Source organism: Marmota monax, unplaced genomic scaffold (genome assembly GCF_021218885.2).
Source record: "Marmota monax isolate L192 unplaced genomic scaffold, Marmota_monax_Labrador192_F-V1.1 WCK01_AAM20220418_F8-fsc00175, whole genome shotgun sequence".
In the NCBI taxonomy this organism is placed as follows: Eukaryota; Metazoa; Chordata; class Mammalia; order Rodentia; family Sciuridae; genus Marmota; species Marmota monax.
Genome location: NW_026695246.1, coordinates 503,308 through 516,667, shown reverse-complemented (window position 1 = coordinate 516,667; position 13,360 = coordinate 503,308). Strand labels below are relative to the sequence as shown.

Below are 13,360 nucleotides of genomic sequence, written 5' to 3'. Positions count from 1 at the left end.
AATCAAATCATTATCTAAGAAGTAACAGTAAACCCTACAAGAAATCTAGGCAGTTAATTTGCAGGAACACTGAATGAACCATGTGTTTTCCGTGCAATTGAAAGTGTTAAGAAATTGGATCACAATCTGGTGTTTTAATGCATGTCGTTATCTATCCTCTACTTTCACCTGTATTTTATGGTGATTTTGTTTATATATTTTTCAAAAAATCATTTTAGCAGATCTAATAATCTCTAGCCTCTTTTTCATTATATACTTCAATCTTGAACAAATAAAAGGATTACAAATAAAAGGATTGAATGCTAAATATGAATTTTGTTGCCTCATGAGATATTCACATGTTGGTACCTACACCAGGGGGTTGGTCTCTTGTGAACATTCCCCAAGTATGCCAGTTCAGATTTCTTTTAAATGCTGTATGTTCTGCTTCCCCAAAACCATATATATATTCTGATGGCAGACGAGTAGATATTTGAATGAACTGGTCATTAAATGCAAATCCAGGCACTCGAGAATCCCAACTGAAAGCAAAAGAAAACAATGTTATTCCTGGAAAAGTCATACAAAGTAGTATCACAAATAATGATAGGAATTCTTTCCTTGGTGATCTAAAAACAAATAATTTTCCCTATGTACCTAATTGTACCAGGTACTAAATGAACATAGATAATTATGCTGACACATTTTTCTTTTGGTTAAGGAGTGTGTGTGAAATATGTTTCACATACCCATATGTGAAATATAAGAAGTATAATGTGGTTGCATGTAATTATCTTTATAAAAAAAATATTTTAAAAATAAAATTAATGTCAATTTCAGCAGAAAAACAGATGATGATATCTCCAAGCTGCTTCCTGCTGAAAGGGGGCAAAGTTGGGAGAAGCAACACAAAGTCCTTATTCTCTATCAGGTGAGGCATGGACAGTTAAAGGCATTCAGCTTCAGAGCAGTTCAGAGGTCCACAGTGGCAGATAACAGGTGACTGGACAAGGCACACATAGGGAAGCAATCATGCTAAGCCAATAATAAACAAGACAGCAAAGTATTACATCTTTTTGTAAACAGTTAGCACGAAAGCAATTAATATTTCAACCAGTCTCTGAAAAACAGCAAGACAGTAACTCATATCAGAGAAAACAGATTGACTTTACCAACATAGGAGGTTAGGAAAATGTATAGGTCTTTTAGATCAGGCTCAAAATTGATTCCGGACAAATTTGTGACTCTAAAGTCCTTTTTGACCATTATTATTAGGCATTTCCACATAGTGGGGAAATGTAACAGTAGTTCACTTTATGCTTTGAATATAGCCCTTGCTGCTGTGCCAGGGCAACTGATTTTTAAAATGGACATGTTTTTTTTTCTCTTCCTCTCTCCCTGCTCCTCCCTGGTCTCTCCCCCTCCTTAAACTCAGGGGAAACAGAATTACTTTTCTTCCCCTTTTAGGCAGATTTTTCTGTCCTTAAGTACACACCCACCTAAGGAAGGAAGTAATCCAGACTTTGGGGATGATGCCAGAACATCTCAGAAATGACTCTCCCAAATTAACAAGTGAATTACAACTCCAATAGAGAACACCTGGATAATGCAGCCTTGGCATCACCTCTTTAAAAGCCCCCTGTTCCTGCTAAAGGGCAGAATCACAGCTTTTGGGACAGGAATCCCCTGCATTTCTCTTTTGTTAGCAAAGCAATAAATCTTCATTTTCCTTTTTCTCAGAAATTATAATTAAATTAATTTAATGTGAAGTTCAGAGTGATTCAAATACACAATATGATATGGCATGTTATCTTTTTCACCTGGGCTTTGAGATCATCACTATAAATGTTTTTCTACTTATGAAACAAATATAAATCAGTATCACAAAAAACTGTAAGCACAATAAATATTTTAATTCTAAATTCTTCCCAATTACTGCTCTCAATTGTTCTTTTATAGTTATTAATATCACTGTTTGTGAAAATGTGTTAAAAGAATGTATTATTATTTGGGTTATTTGCAAAAATAATATAAAGGAGGAGGAAAAAAATTGGCAGGACAAAAACATAAATATTATAAATAACTTGGGACAACTTCAAAGTTTTATATTACTTATTTCATAAAACTACTTAATAGAAATTAATTTCTTCCAAATAACCATAAATAATGCCCTTTATAAGGATTTTCTTTGAAAAAAATAGTTTCTCATTTTTTTAATAAAACTTTGTCAAAACAAAATAAAAATTAAATAAGTACAGACATGTTTTTTTTCATCATTTGTATTCTGCCAATCATCTAATCTTTAGAGCTTGCAACATATAAAATACATTTTAATACACTATAGTTTGACTAAAATAAAGACAGCATTTCAAAAATAAATTTATTTACTTTGAAACAAAAATAAATATATATCTTTTATCTCAGTTTCTGTTCATCAAAACTGGAAGACAAAATATTAACTCTCAGATTTCAGTCCAAGTAAACTTTACCCAGTTCCAATGAAATAATTCTATGACTTATTTTCAATTATTATTTTTACCAACACAACATGCTCTTCAACAGAAGGCTAGATGTTTAAAGGAATAAGTATCATATTTATTAATTAAAATTAATCACATTTACATGCAAATGAAATTTTACACTAGTCCTTTATGATAGTCCTGTAGGTGTACTAATTGTCTAATTTTAAAATTGGCAACTTTTCAATATGACTAAAACTTTTTAATGTGATACTATTCTAGTATGGTGAATGCTATGAAAATAATAATACTACCTTTTCTTTCTTCAAATAAAATTAAAATATCTTTCACATCAAATGATTCAATCACTTACATAACTCTTCCACTGCTTCTCCGTCTAATCTGGATGCCAAAAGGATTTTCCTTGATTTCAACATCATAAAGTCTGTTTTCATAAGTACTTGTTGGAGTGGTTGGAATGTTTAATGGTACTGGAACTTCATATCTCTTATTCTGGGGATCATAAATCTATTGCAGAGAAATAATAAAAGTAGATGTAGCTTATTCTTATTGCTGACACAGCATGCAAATATTATTTACTAATTTAAGTAATTGTCCTAAAAGATTATTTAAAATTATTGTGCATAAAATATATAATTCTAAATCTATGGCCTATTGTATTTACATAGCATTTGAGATGCACAAATATAAATGGGATCCAATTTGAGAATTTGGGGATCTTTTAAAAAATGTTTTTTGAGTCATTTTCTAAAAAAGAAATCAAAAATGAAACTTTTAGAGGTAAATGGTCCATTTTATGAATAAACCGTAAAATGTGTATGTCCTTTCACACATAAACAATGCAATCATTTTTTCAATATTTTTGGTCATACGTGTAATAAGACAACAAATGTTAATAATAAATTATATTTATTCATGTCGTTATTTTCTCTGTACATTTTTAGGGTCCTTGATAACTATTAGTAAACTGCTTTCTAGAATAATGTAGAAATTAATATTCTCACTGAAACTAGTACTCAAATACTAATATTAAATTATGAGCTTTTTAAACAATTGTTAATTACAGTTATGTGCTGCATAATGACATTTTCATCAATGACAGACCCCATATATGATGATGGTCCCAGAAGATGATATGGCCTAGTGATATTTTTAACTGTGTTGGTTTGTGTTAGCACACTTAAAGAAGTTCACAGGACAGAATCGTTTTACTGTGCATTTCTCAGAATGTGTCCTAATTGTTGATTGACACTTGACTGTTATTTTCTTGTTCATGGGAATGTTTGTTGTTCAACATTTATTTATGTTTATAAACAAAGTTTTTATGTTTTGCTTTTTAAATTTGACTTGTGTTCTTAAATTTTTAAATTTTAAATTTTTAAAGTATAAATATTTTAATTGTCTTATTTTCAGTTTTTATTTCTCCATTTGTTAAATATCTGTTTATGAGACTTTCTTATTCTTTTCAGTTGCATGAGATGAAATTGTGACCTAAATGTCATATCTTTTTCAGTTATTTACTCATTTTCATCTTCTTTTTATTTTATTTTATTTTATTTTAAAAAGAGAGAGAGAGAATTTTTAATATTTATTTATTTTTTTAGTTTTTTCGGCGGACACAACATCTTTGTTTGCCTGTGGTGCTGAGATCGAACCCGGGCTGCACGCATGCCAGGCGAGCGCGCTACCGCTTGAGCCACATCCCCAGCCCCTTTTTATTTATTTTAATTTGTTCTTTTTAAATATACATGACAGTAGAGTATAATTTGACATACAGATATGGAGTATGACTTATTCTATTTAGGATCCCATTCTTATGGTTGTACTAGATGTGGAGTTTCACTGGTGGTATATTCATATATGAACATAGAAAAGTTATTTCTGATTCATTCTACTGTCTTTCCTATTCCCATTCCCACTTCCTTTCATTCTACTTTGTCTAACCCACTGAAATCCTACATCCCCATTTGTTGTGTATTAGCATCCACATATCAGATAGAACATTCAGCCTTTGGAACTTGGGTATTTTGAGATTGGCTTATTTCATTCCAGATCCATCCATTTACCTGAAAAGGTGTCTTTTATTTTTTGATGTAAAACCATGATTAAGTTTTATATAAGACATTATGGGATGTCTATGAGATTTGTTCTGTGGTAGTTAGTTTGAAAGACCTCTACTAACCACATACAAGATGATATGATGCTACATTTGGTTTTAGGTTTATGCTTAATTTATTTTTCATATGCAACTCAATCTTAATTTTATTTTAAGGTGTTCTTTGAGGCAAACACTTTTCTACATGAGTAATTAAGTAGGGTAGTTCATCATTACTAATTTTCTCAATCCTTCATTGTTTGGTATTAAAGTTTTGCACTAAGTATATTCATATGTTATACATGCATACTGTATATTGTATACTTTAAGCATATCTTTTATGCTTTTGTACCATAATCTATCAGACAATTTTAGCTCCAGATCCATATTGTTTCAGTTTAGTAACTTTTTAAAACTTTCTTCCTTTTTAAATTTTAACTATTTCTATATGTCTATCATTTCAGATAAACTTAAAGGTTATTGCATGAAGTCTCAAAAATATTCCACAGTTATTTCTATGGAAATACTTTAAAAGCAACAATTGATATAAAGTACACTAACATTTAAAATAAAATTTAGTCCTGTATAGGATTTTTAGTGCTTATTAGTATCTATCAACATTTGTTTTTATTTTACTGACAGTGTACTAATTCCTATGATGTTTGGTGTTTTGACTTGATTTGCTTGGCATTTCGAATTTTTTTCTTGATTTTAGTAATAAGATCTACTGTAATTTCAGCTTCTAAATGATGACACACAGAACTCAAGAAATATATTTTGAAGATTTTATTTTACATCCAGTCACTTTACTGATCTTTCTTATAATTTCCAGTAGTTTTATTAATGGATTTCCTTAGAATTCTTAAAAATATAATTGCTAATTGTAAATATTGAAAGAACTTATTTCTTTTGTATGTTATATTGCATTAGTAAAAATCTCAGACCACTTATTAGGAACTATACTAAGCATCTTGTTTAATTTATTTTAATAAATCTATATTAATATAATACAATGCCAAGTGATGTGTCTCTTCAGCGTTGAACTTATGTATTTAACAAGAATTTAGTTTTTTTAAAATTACCACTGCTTGTTTTTTTTAATTCCAAAAATTAGCAAAGATGAGAAGCTTTATTTAATGATCATTTACCTACGAGCTGTGTGGAAAAAAATTGTATAGAATCAAAACATCATCAAGCTAATTAATATCCTGTAAAATTACATTCAAAATGCAAATGCTTAATCTACTAAAAATGTCTTATTTCAAGAGCTGAGTCAAGTATTGTAATAGTTTATATTGAACATACCTTAAACTGCAGCATATCATTTTTGTGATATTTCACCTCCACACGCAGAGTTGAAATGGAAACAGATGGTAGCGCTATCTTAGCATTTCCAGTATTCCACTGAAGGTCGGCTGTTATACCCGTTGGTAAATACTGAGTTGAGGTGACTACATAAGGGTTGTATTGTTTAGGAAAGTAACACGGAGGAGCACTGGATAAGGCCTAAAAATACAATGTATATTTATTGTCAGAAAGTGTAAGCATTGGATCATTTGACTCTTAAAAACATAAGGCATCCTTCTGAGAATGGTAGCTCATAATTGCAATCCCAGTTACTAGGTTGACTAAGGCAGGAGGATGGCAAGTCTAGAGCCAACCTGAACAACTTAACAAGACTATTTCAAAATAAAAATATAAATTAAAATTAAATTTAAAATTGAGCTAGATTTATATTTAATCAAATGCGTGATTTAGAAAGGAAAAGTATAAAACAATCTGAAACACTGGGTTTTATAATTGTTATATAAAATATCATTTGAATCTAAAGGTAGAACAGTAGAATTGAAACACAAACTGTCATAGGTTTGCAATTAAAAAAAATAGATCTGTTTTCTTTATAAAAATTAAGTATAGTAGTCTCATATTTTGATAACACATTTTTCTTTTTCTTCATTGTGACTTGACTATCGCTTTTTGCATGTAAAAGTGGCTCCAAGCAATAAAAAATAAATAAATTTAGAGCTCACACACACACACACACACACATCACACATCACACACATGTGACAACCATCACAAGGGTATTTGCTTAGGTTCTCTTGTTCTATTTATAAGGAACCTATTTAACCCTTCTTTGATGACTAGTTCTTAGGCCTTGGTCAATTCTATCTTGACCAGAATTTAAAATAGAAATTACAGTCAAAGCTCAGAGCTGACTGGTTTATAAAGAGGTGGAGGCTAGAACCTAAGGAAGAAAAGTGATAAATTCTGGTACTAAATGGTAGTTGCTTTATCACAAATCCATTCTTCCTATATATCTATTTATTAACTTATTATATTGTTGGGAGAAGAAATATACTCCTTATTATTTCCAAGTCTCTTTGACAAGAGTTGTGTAAGACTCCAAGGCTCCCTAAAAGAGCATGTTGACCTAAATAGATTAAACTGGGCTAGTCCTTACCTTTCCATGTTTCTTGTTCTATATGGAAAGCAAATGTATTGACAGAAGTCATGATGTAACTCTGAGTAAAATCAAGTGGTAAACATAGATATGCCTGAATCATTGATGATGCTAAAATGACAATATATTAGACCTGAGATTCTATAATCATGGTGGGTGTAATTGATCTTAATGATGTACTCATAACTGTATTTCCCAATCCTGTTAACCATTACTCTGGGCTGCATGATGTTTTTCTGTATTCTCTGCCCACTAATACATCTTTCCTTATTCTCATAATCACCTCATGGAAAGGAAAACAATCAGAATGAAATCATGACCAGATATTATATGTGCCCCCTACTGTTAAATAACATGAACAGTTTGGCTTCCATTCAAGGAGAATCTTCTCATATGTATACCCAATTCTGTCTCTCTGCTTAAAAGGACATTTATCCCTCAGTTCTCCACTCTAACAAATGTTATATTTAAATAGGTTATTCTTAATAGTATTAGTTAATTTTATTTCTCTTATTTTAAATTAAAAAAAACATTACCACACTAACTTCTTCAGCTCTTTTTCGATTTCTCTGTATTCTTTACAGCAAAACATATAAGAATTCATAATATTCACTGTCTTACTATCTGCAATACCTTTCTTGATTTTCACTTACATTTACTGTAGTCAGGATTTTACCCTCAAACAATCCACAAATATTTTGCTTCTCAATGTTATCACTTTCATTCTGCCAAATCCATATGTTGGTTTTCAGTCTTCATATTACTGATTTAGAAAAAATGTTTTGCACAATTGATCTTTTTTTTCTGTCTTACAATGTGTTATTCACTTGCTTTCCAATCCAGCAAATACTTTATTTTCAACTTATTGCTTTTCCTATTGTTTATCAATATCCTTTCTAATTCCTCCTCATTTTCCTTATGAAGTGTAGAAATGAACAAGGGTTTGGTCTTTGAACTCTTCTTTCTTATCTAATCAAGTTCATACCTTAATAATGTTATCTTATTACCTGGTTTTAAATACTGTATATCTGCTACCCTAATTACAGCTGTGTCCATATTACACTACTGGCATTTTTTTCTTTTCTTGTTTATTTTCCTCCATAGCACTTACCCGACACATAATTTCTTTATTGTTTGTTTTCCCATATTAGAATACAAACTGTAACATGGCCAGTGGATTTTGTTTAAATTGTTGACCTAGAGCAGTAATTAGAACATAGTAGGTCCCAAAAACATATTTGCTAATGAAGAAACATAATGCTCCAAAGGAAGGATGTATGCATCAATCATCTGGCATCCCATTAAAGCTTCACTTGCTTCATACAAGAATCTTCAGATGCTAAAATATTAATTGTTCTTGAAACAGAAAAATTTTCACAATTTTGTTGAGAAGTAGTAAAATTTGCTTTAGAAAATTTTTTCTCACCTTTCTTCAAATTTTGATAATGGAAGAAAGTGAGCATGCTTTGAATGGAATGGGGATGAGAGTATTTGAAAGGATAGCTGGAATTTAAAGGGAACACAGAAGAAATAAAAATATTTCATTCTTTGGCTCTCATCAATCTCAGAATCTCTTCTCCTCGCTTCTTTGTTCAATTGTTCCCTATTTTTTCCTAAGTTGAAGATTATGCTCCTTTATCAAGCAACCGAGAAGAATGAAGGCAATTTTTCTGGAAGCAGAAATTCTACTTATTGTCTCATACAAATGCGGACACTCTTGGGAAGTTGCTGACAGATGTGTTTTGATTTCCATGGTATAATATATAAATTCAGTGCCTTGGTTATAGGAAATAACTATTTCTACTGCCAAAACCTGGTGATGTAACCAAAAGGCCAGCATTTTAAAAACACAAAAGGACATGTTTCTCATATCCCTTTTCTGTAGTATTGGTAAAAACACTTCTATACACAACCAACACTATTCAGATGAGAGAATGGCCAAAATAAATGGCTAGATATTATCGTCTCTTAAAAGAACAGAACTTTATCCCATCACACACCTTCATAAGTTTTAATATCTAGAGACAACTCGTTTGAGAGACTGTTCATCAATGGCAAACTAGCTTACCCAGTTAAGCTGGTCTCCTACAGCCAATATCTAGCAAAGTGCCACAAATAAAGCACAATTTTATTAAATAAAGTTACACTATTCAAACTGTCTGGAAAGCAATTTAAACACCCATTGAGTCTTGGAATTATTAAGGTAAGTCTTTGAATAATTGATTAATATAAAGTACAGTTTCTGATTTCAAATTCTGCATGATTCTGTGTATGAATCTTATTTATATGCCATGGAATTAAAACTGTAATATGTAAAGTTCACATTGAAATACTTATGTGAAAATCATATCGAGTCATAGTTAAAATTACCGTTTGCCATAAACAACCACGCTGTATGCACTTTGGTTCAGTTACTTCATCTGCATCTGGATAACAAGTAAATCTCTCATTTTCAGTGAAAACTTGATTCCATCTAACCATAAAGCTTTTTCCAAGTTTTAAGTTGAGACTTCTAATTAAGAGAATCTTTGAAGACAAAATAAGAAAGATTTTAAATAATTATTTAATTTGACCACAGACAATTAAAAATATTTAACATTTTACAATATGTGACAGCCACGGAAATTCTTTAAAATAAATCGTTAATAGTTTTGCTACAATACTTAAAGAATAGAAGAGAAAGAAGAAAAACATAATGCAATTCCAGTAAGTAAAACTTCCAAGATGGAGTAACTATGAGAGATTGTAGAAAATGGAAGAAATCTATTATCTTTAATTCCAGACATGAGTTCACTTTTCAGTTCTATCATTTAATGCTAATGAGTCTTTGGGAATACTGTATAACTGTAATATCCCCAGATTCTGCTCTTCTAAAAGAGAGTGCAATACAGAACGAATTAGATATGAAATTTAAGGCAACTGGTACAATATCTCAGACATACTAGGTATAAAGTAAATGTACTTTTCCTCAAAGAATATAATGGGGGAAAAAGTTGATCTGTTTTTTAGAAGGAAGCTTCCAGATTCAGAGGACAAATACATATTTCTTCTTAACCTAATTGTATCCAGTACTTAAAATGCATCAGGCACAAGTTGAAAAGGAAGCAATAGAGCACTATACCAAATAGAAAAAAAATGAGAAGGATAGAGAAAGGGACAGGAAAGAAGGAAGGCAAGAAGGGAGGGAGGGAGGGAGAATTCGTGAAGAAAAATAATTTTAAAAAACAAGTGTCTATGGTTCTTTAACAATAAATATGAGAGTATACCACAACTAAAATATTTTGTAAGATGGTTTACCTGGTTGGAAGCATCATAAGTAAAATCGCTGTGAAGAATCACTGGCTGTCCATTTTCTTCCACTTTAACTTCTGTAACAGTATCTGTCAACCCAAGGACTTTAATAGTTTCAAATGCTAAGGTAGTTCCTTCTTGATATGATGCATGTGAGCATACAAGATTCAAATTGTTCTGGGGAAAATAAAAGCTTATAATGTCATACAGAGAGTCATCACATACTAACCTGAAATAATGTAAGATATAAAAAAGAAAAAGATTCAATCATCTACCTCTCCATTCTCACCTCTCCCCAAGCAAGTATCTCTTCGTTTTTCATATACATGACATAAAACTTTATTTTCAGAAACAACCTAAATCTCTCCTGATGCAATTCATATGTGCCCCTCCTAATTTTGGCCCCCACATTGATAAAGAATAACTTAGTTTGGGCAACAAGAATATATAAAGAAAAAGAAATTCAGCCTCTATAAAAATAATCACTATTAGTTAAATAAAAATTTAACCTGGATATAGATTTTTTTCATTCTCCACCAAAATCTGCTTTATTACCACAGTGACTGATATACTAAAACATCTTCAAATATGTCAAAATTATTTTCCTAGGACCTGTTGCTTAAAACCCAACATTATACCTAAGAAGCCCAAAGACTTCAGTGCACAAATTTTAGTATGAAAAATCATCTAGTACAATTAAATATAAAATTTCATAATAATAATTTGTTCATGATTTAACAACTTGAATTTAACAATTTAATTTAATGACTATTTCATTGCATTTAGGTAAGATCTTGAGGTAGAATTATTTATTATTATTTTTAAAATAATTCATAATGAAAGAATAACCCATACATTAACAAAATATACATTTAACTATGTATTAAAGGAGAATACTTACATTAGAAACTGAAAATGTATATAATATATAGTTGCCCTTCTCTATGGAGTCTGAAATGGAAAATAATCAAATCTTCAGATTAAAATATAATTAAATTATTTGCTTTTTTTACAGTTATATAAAACAATATTTTAAAAAGTAGATACAATTTATTAATGAAGATTCCTAAACAATTTTGCTTTTATATTGAGTTTCATAATTATCTGTACACAAAATAATCTTAGCATTTTAATTTCCCTGTAAGTTAAGGTGAAGAAAACCTATTTGCCTAATTTTTCAAAGTGCTAATATGTTTCTAGAAAATCATAAAAGATGTATAATCACGTTTATCATTTTAATGATATTTATCTTATTCCCTACCTAGGAAATCACATGTCAAGTTTTTTGTAGAAGACATGGCATACCATAAATTTATTACCTATCTTTTAATTTATTTTTAAATTACTTTCCAGTTTTTAGAGATAAAGACTGAATCTGGAGATATCTTAAGATTGAGATAGACTTTAATCTATAATTTAGTTGACTAACACACATAAATATATTATGGTTTAATTAGATATTTGCACAAAAATGCCTGTTTTTATTTCTACTTTTCTTTTTGGTGTACTAATTCTCCAGTTTGTTGCTGAAAACAAAATTTAAGATACTGAATAATGGGAATAAATTGTAAAACATTCTTACCTCAAGCAATTTGACATTAATTTAAAAATATTTAAATATTGGTTTCCCCTTAAATATCAGTTTCCCTTTTTGTTTACAATTACACAATTTTCAGAACTACAGTCATAATTTAGTTGTGCATATGGAAATTTATTAAAATTTTAATTTTAAAATATTAACATGGCATAGAAAGATATACACAATTGTCAAGAACTAAACAAAAAGCCAATAGACAAAACTAGATATTTCAATTGAATATATATATATATATATATATATATATATATATATATCAAATAATGTTAATTTCATGGAATAACTAAAAACCATAAAAATAACATAATGAATCCTATTTTTATCAGTACATTCAAAATGCAACATTATCCCACTAAACATTAAAAAACACGTTACCTGGAAACTTACCTTTACTTTCTCCATCATCCCAGAAAAAGTCTCCTTGTGCCATGTTACTTTCATTTAATGCAATAATGAGTCCTAGAGGATTCTTACGGCTGTTGAGTAAAAGTAAGTGTGCATATAAATTTTTAAAATTTATGTAAGTGAAATATCCTATAAGTAAGTCCATTTCAACCTAATAGTTTTGTAGTTCTTCAGCAACATAAGATCACTGATATTCACAAATTACTGCCTATGCTAGAAATTTTTCAGTACCAATATTATTATGTGAATGCAGAGATAACTTATTTTCTTAGAAAATATATAAAATAACTAAGTATAATAGTGTGGTAATGAAGTTTTTATGTTATGACATCTGCAAAATTTAAATAGTATAAGGTTTCAAGTGAAATGAAAATAAAATGATGTCTTATCAATGCTCAATTCAACTTGCATCACCCTAAATTGCAGTGTATAAAGTCCACAACTTGTACACAAAATAATGAAGACATGATGTCAAAAATTCTAAATATCTTTAATGAAATATCTAACATTAAAATAAAGATAATTGTAACAGGAGTAATGAGACATGTGATCAATAAAAATATTTTCCTTAGTTATATATCTCCACAAATAGCACCCCTGAGGATACAATGTCCAAGTAACTGTTTTATACAGAATATATTCTTTCCAATACACATTTACAAAGGTGGTTTCTCTTGTTCAATACAGCTCAATGACCAATTTTGAGAGCATGGTCATTAAAGTTACATTATAAGAATAAACAATTCTAGAACACCAAGGTAATTTAATTACTAACATATAGTCATCCTCTCATTAATTTGTTCCTTCAAGTAAGTATATACAGAAAATAGTTTTTGATGGGCCAGGAACTATACAAAATTGGAAAGATAAAATTGAAAAAATTCACATAATTGTTTTCATGGAGTTTATAGTCTACATGCACATACATGGTACACAGAAAAGTAAATAATATACTTTCATATATATAAAATTTTCAGTTATAAAAAATGTAGCAAGGTAAGTCATGGAAGGTGTTGCAGAAAATGGGAAATTAGGTGAATTAAAAGAGA

General features: G+C 29.9%; 1 protein-coding gene across 1 annotated transcript in view; it reads right to left on the bottom strand.

Moving 5' to 3' along the window:
* Positions 1–13,360, bottom strand: part of Si (sucrase-isomaltase) — a 79,295-nt gene that overhangs the window by 29,776 nt on the left and 36,159 nt on the right. Inside the window, exons 22-28 of the mRNA XM_046422983.2 lie at positions 12,294–12,382; positions 11,211–11,260; positions 10,316–10,486; positions 9,389–9,544; positions 5,860–6,060; positions 2,812–2,966; positions 353–521 (exon numbers count right to left, since the gene is read on the bottom strand). Coding sequence (XP_046278939.1) covers positions 353–521; positions 2,812–2,966; positions 5,860–6,060; positions 9,389–9,544; positions 10,316–10,486; positions 11,211–11,260; positions 12,294–12,382 — 991 coding nt within the window. The remainder of the gene's footprint in view (positions 1–352; positions 522–2,811; positions 2,967–5,859; positions 6,061–9,388; positions 9,545–10,315; positions 10,487–11,210; positions 11,261–12,293; positions 12,383–13,360) is intronic.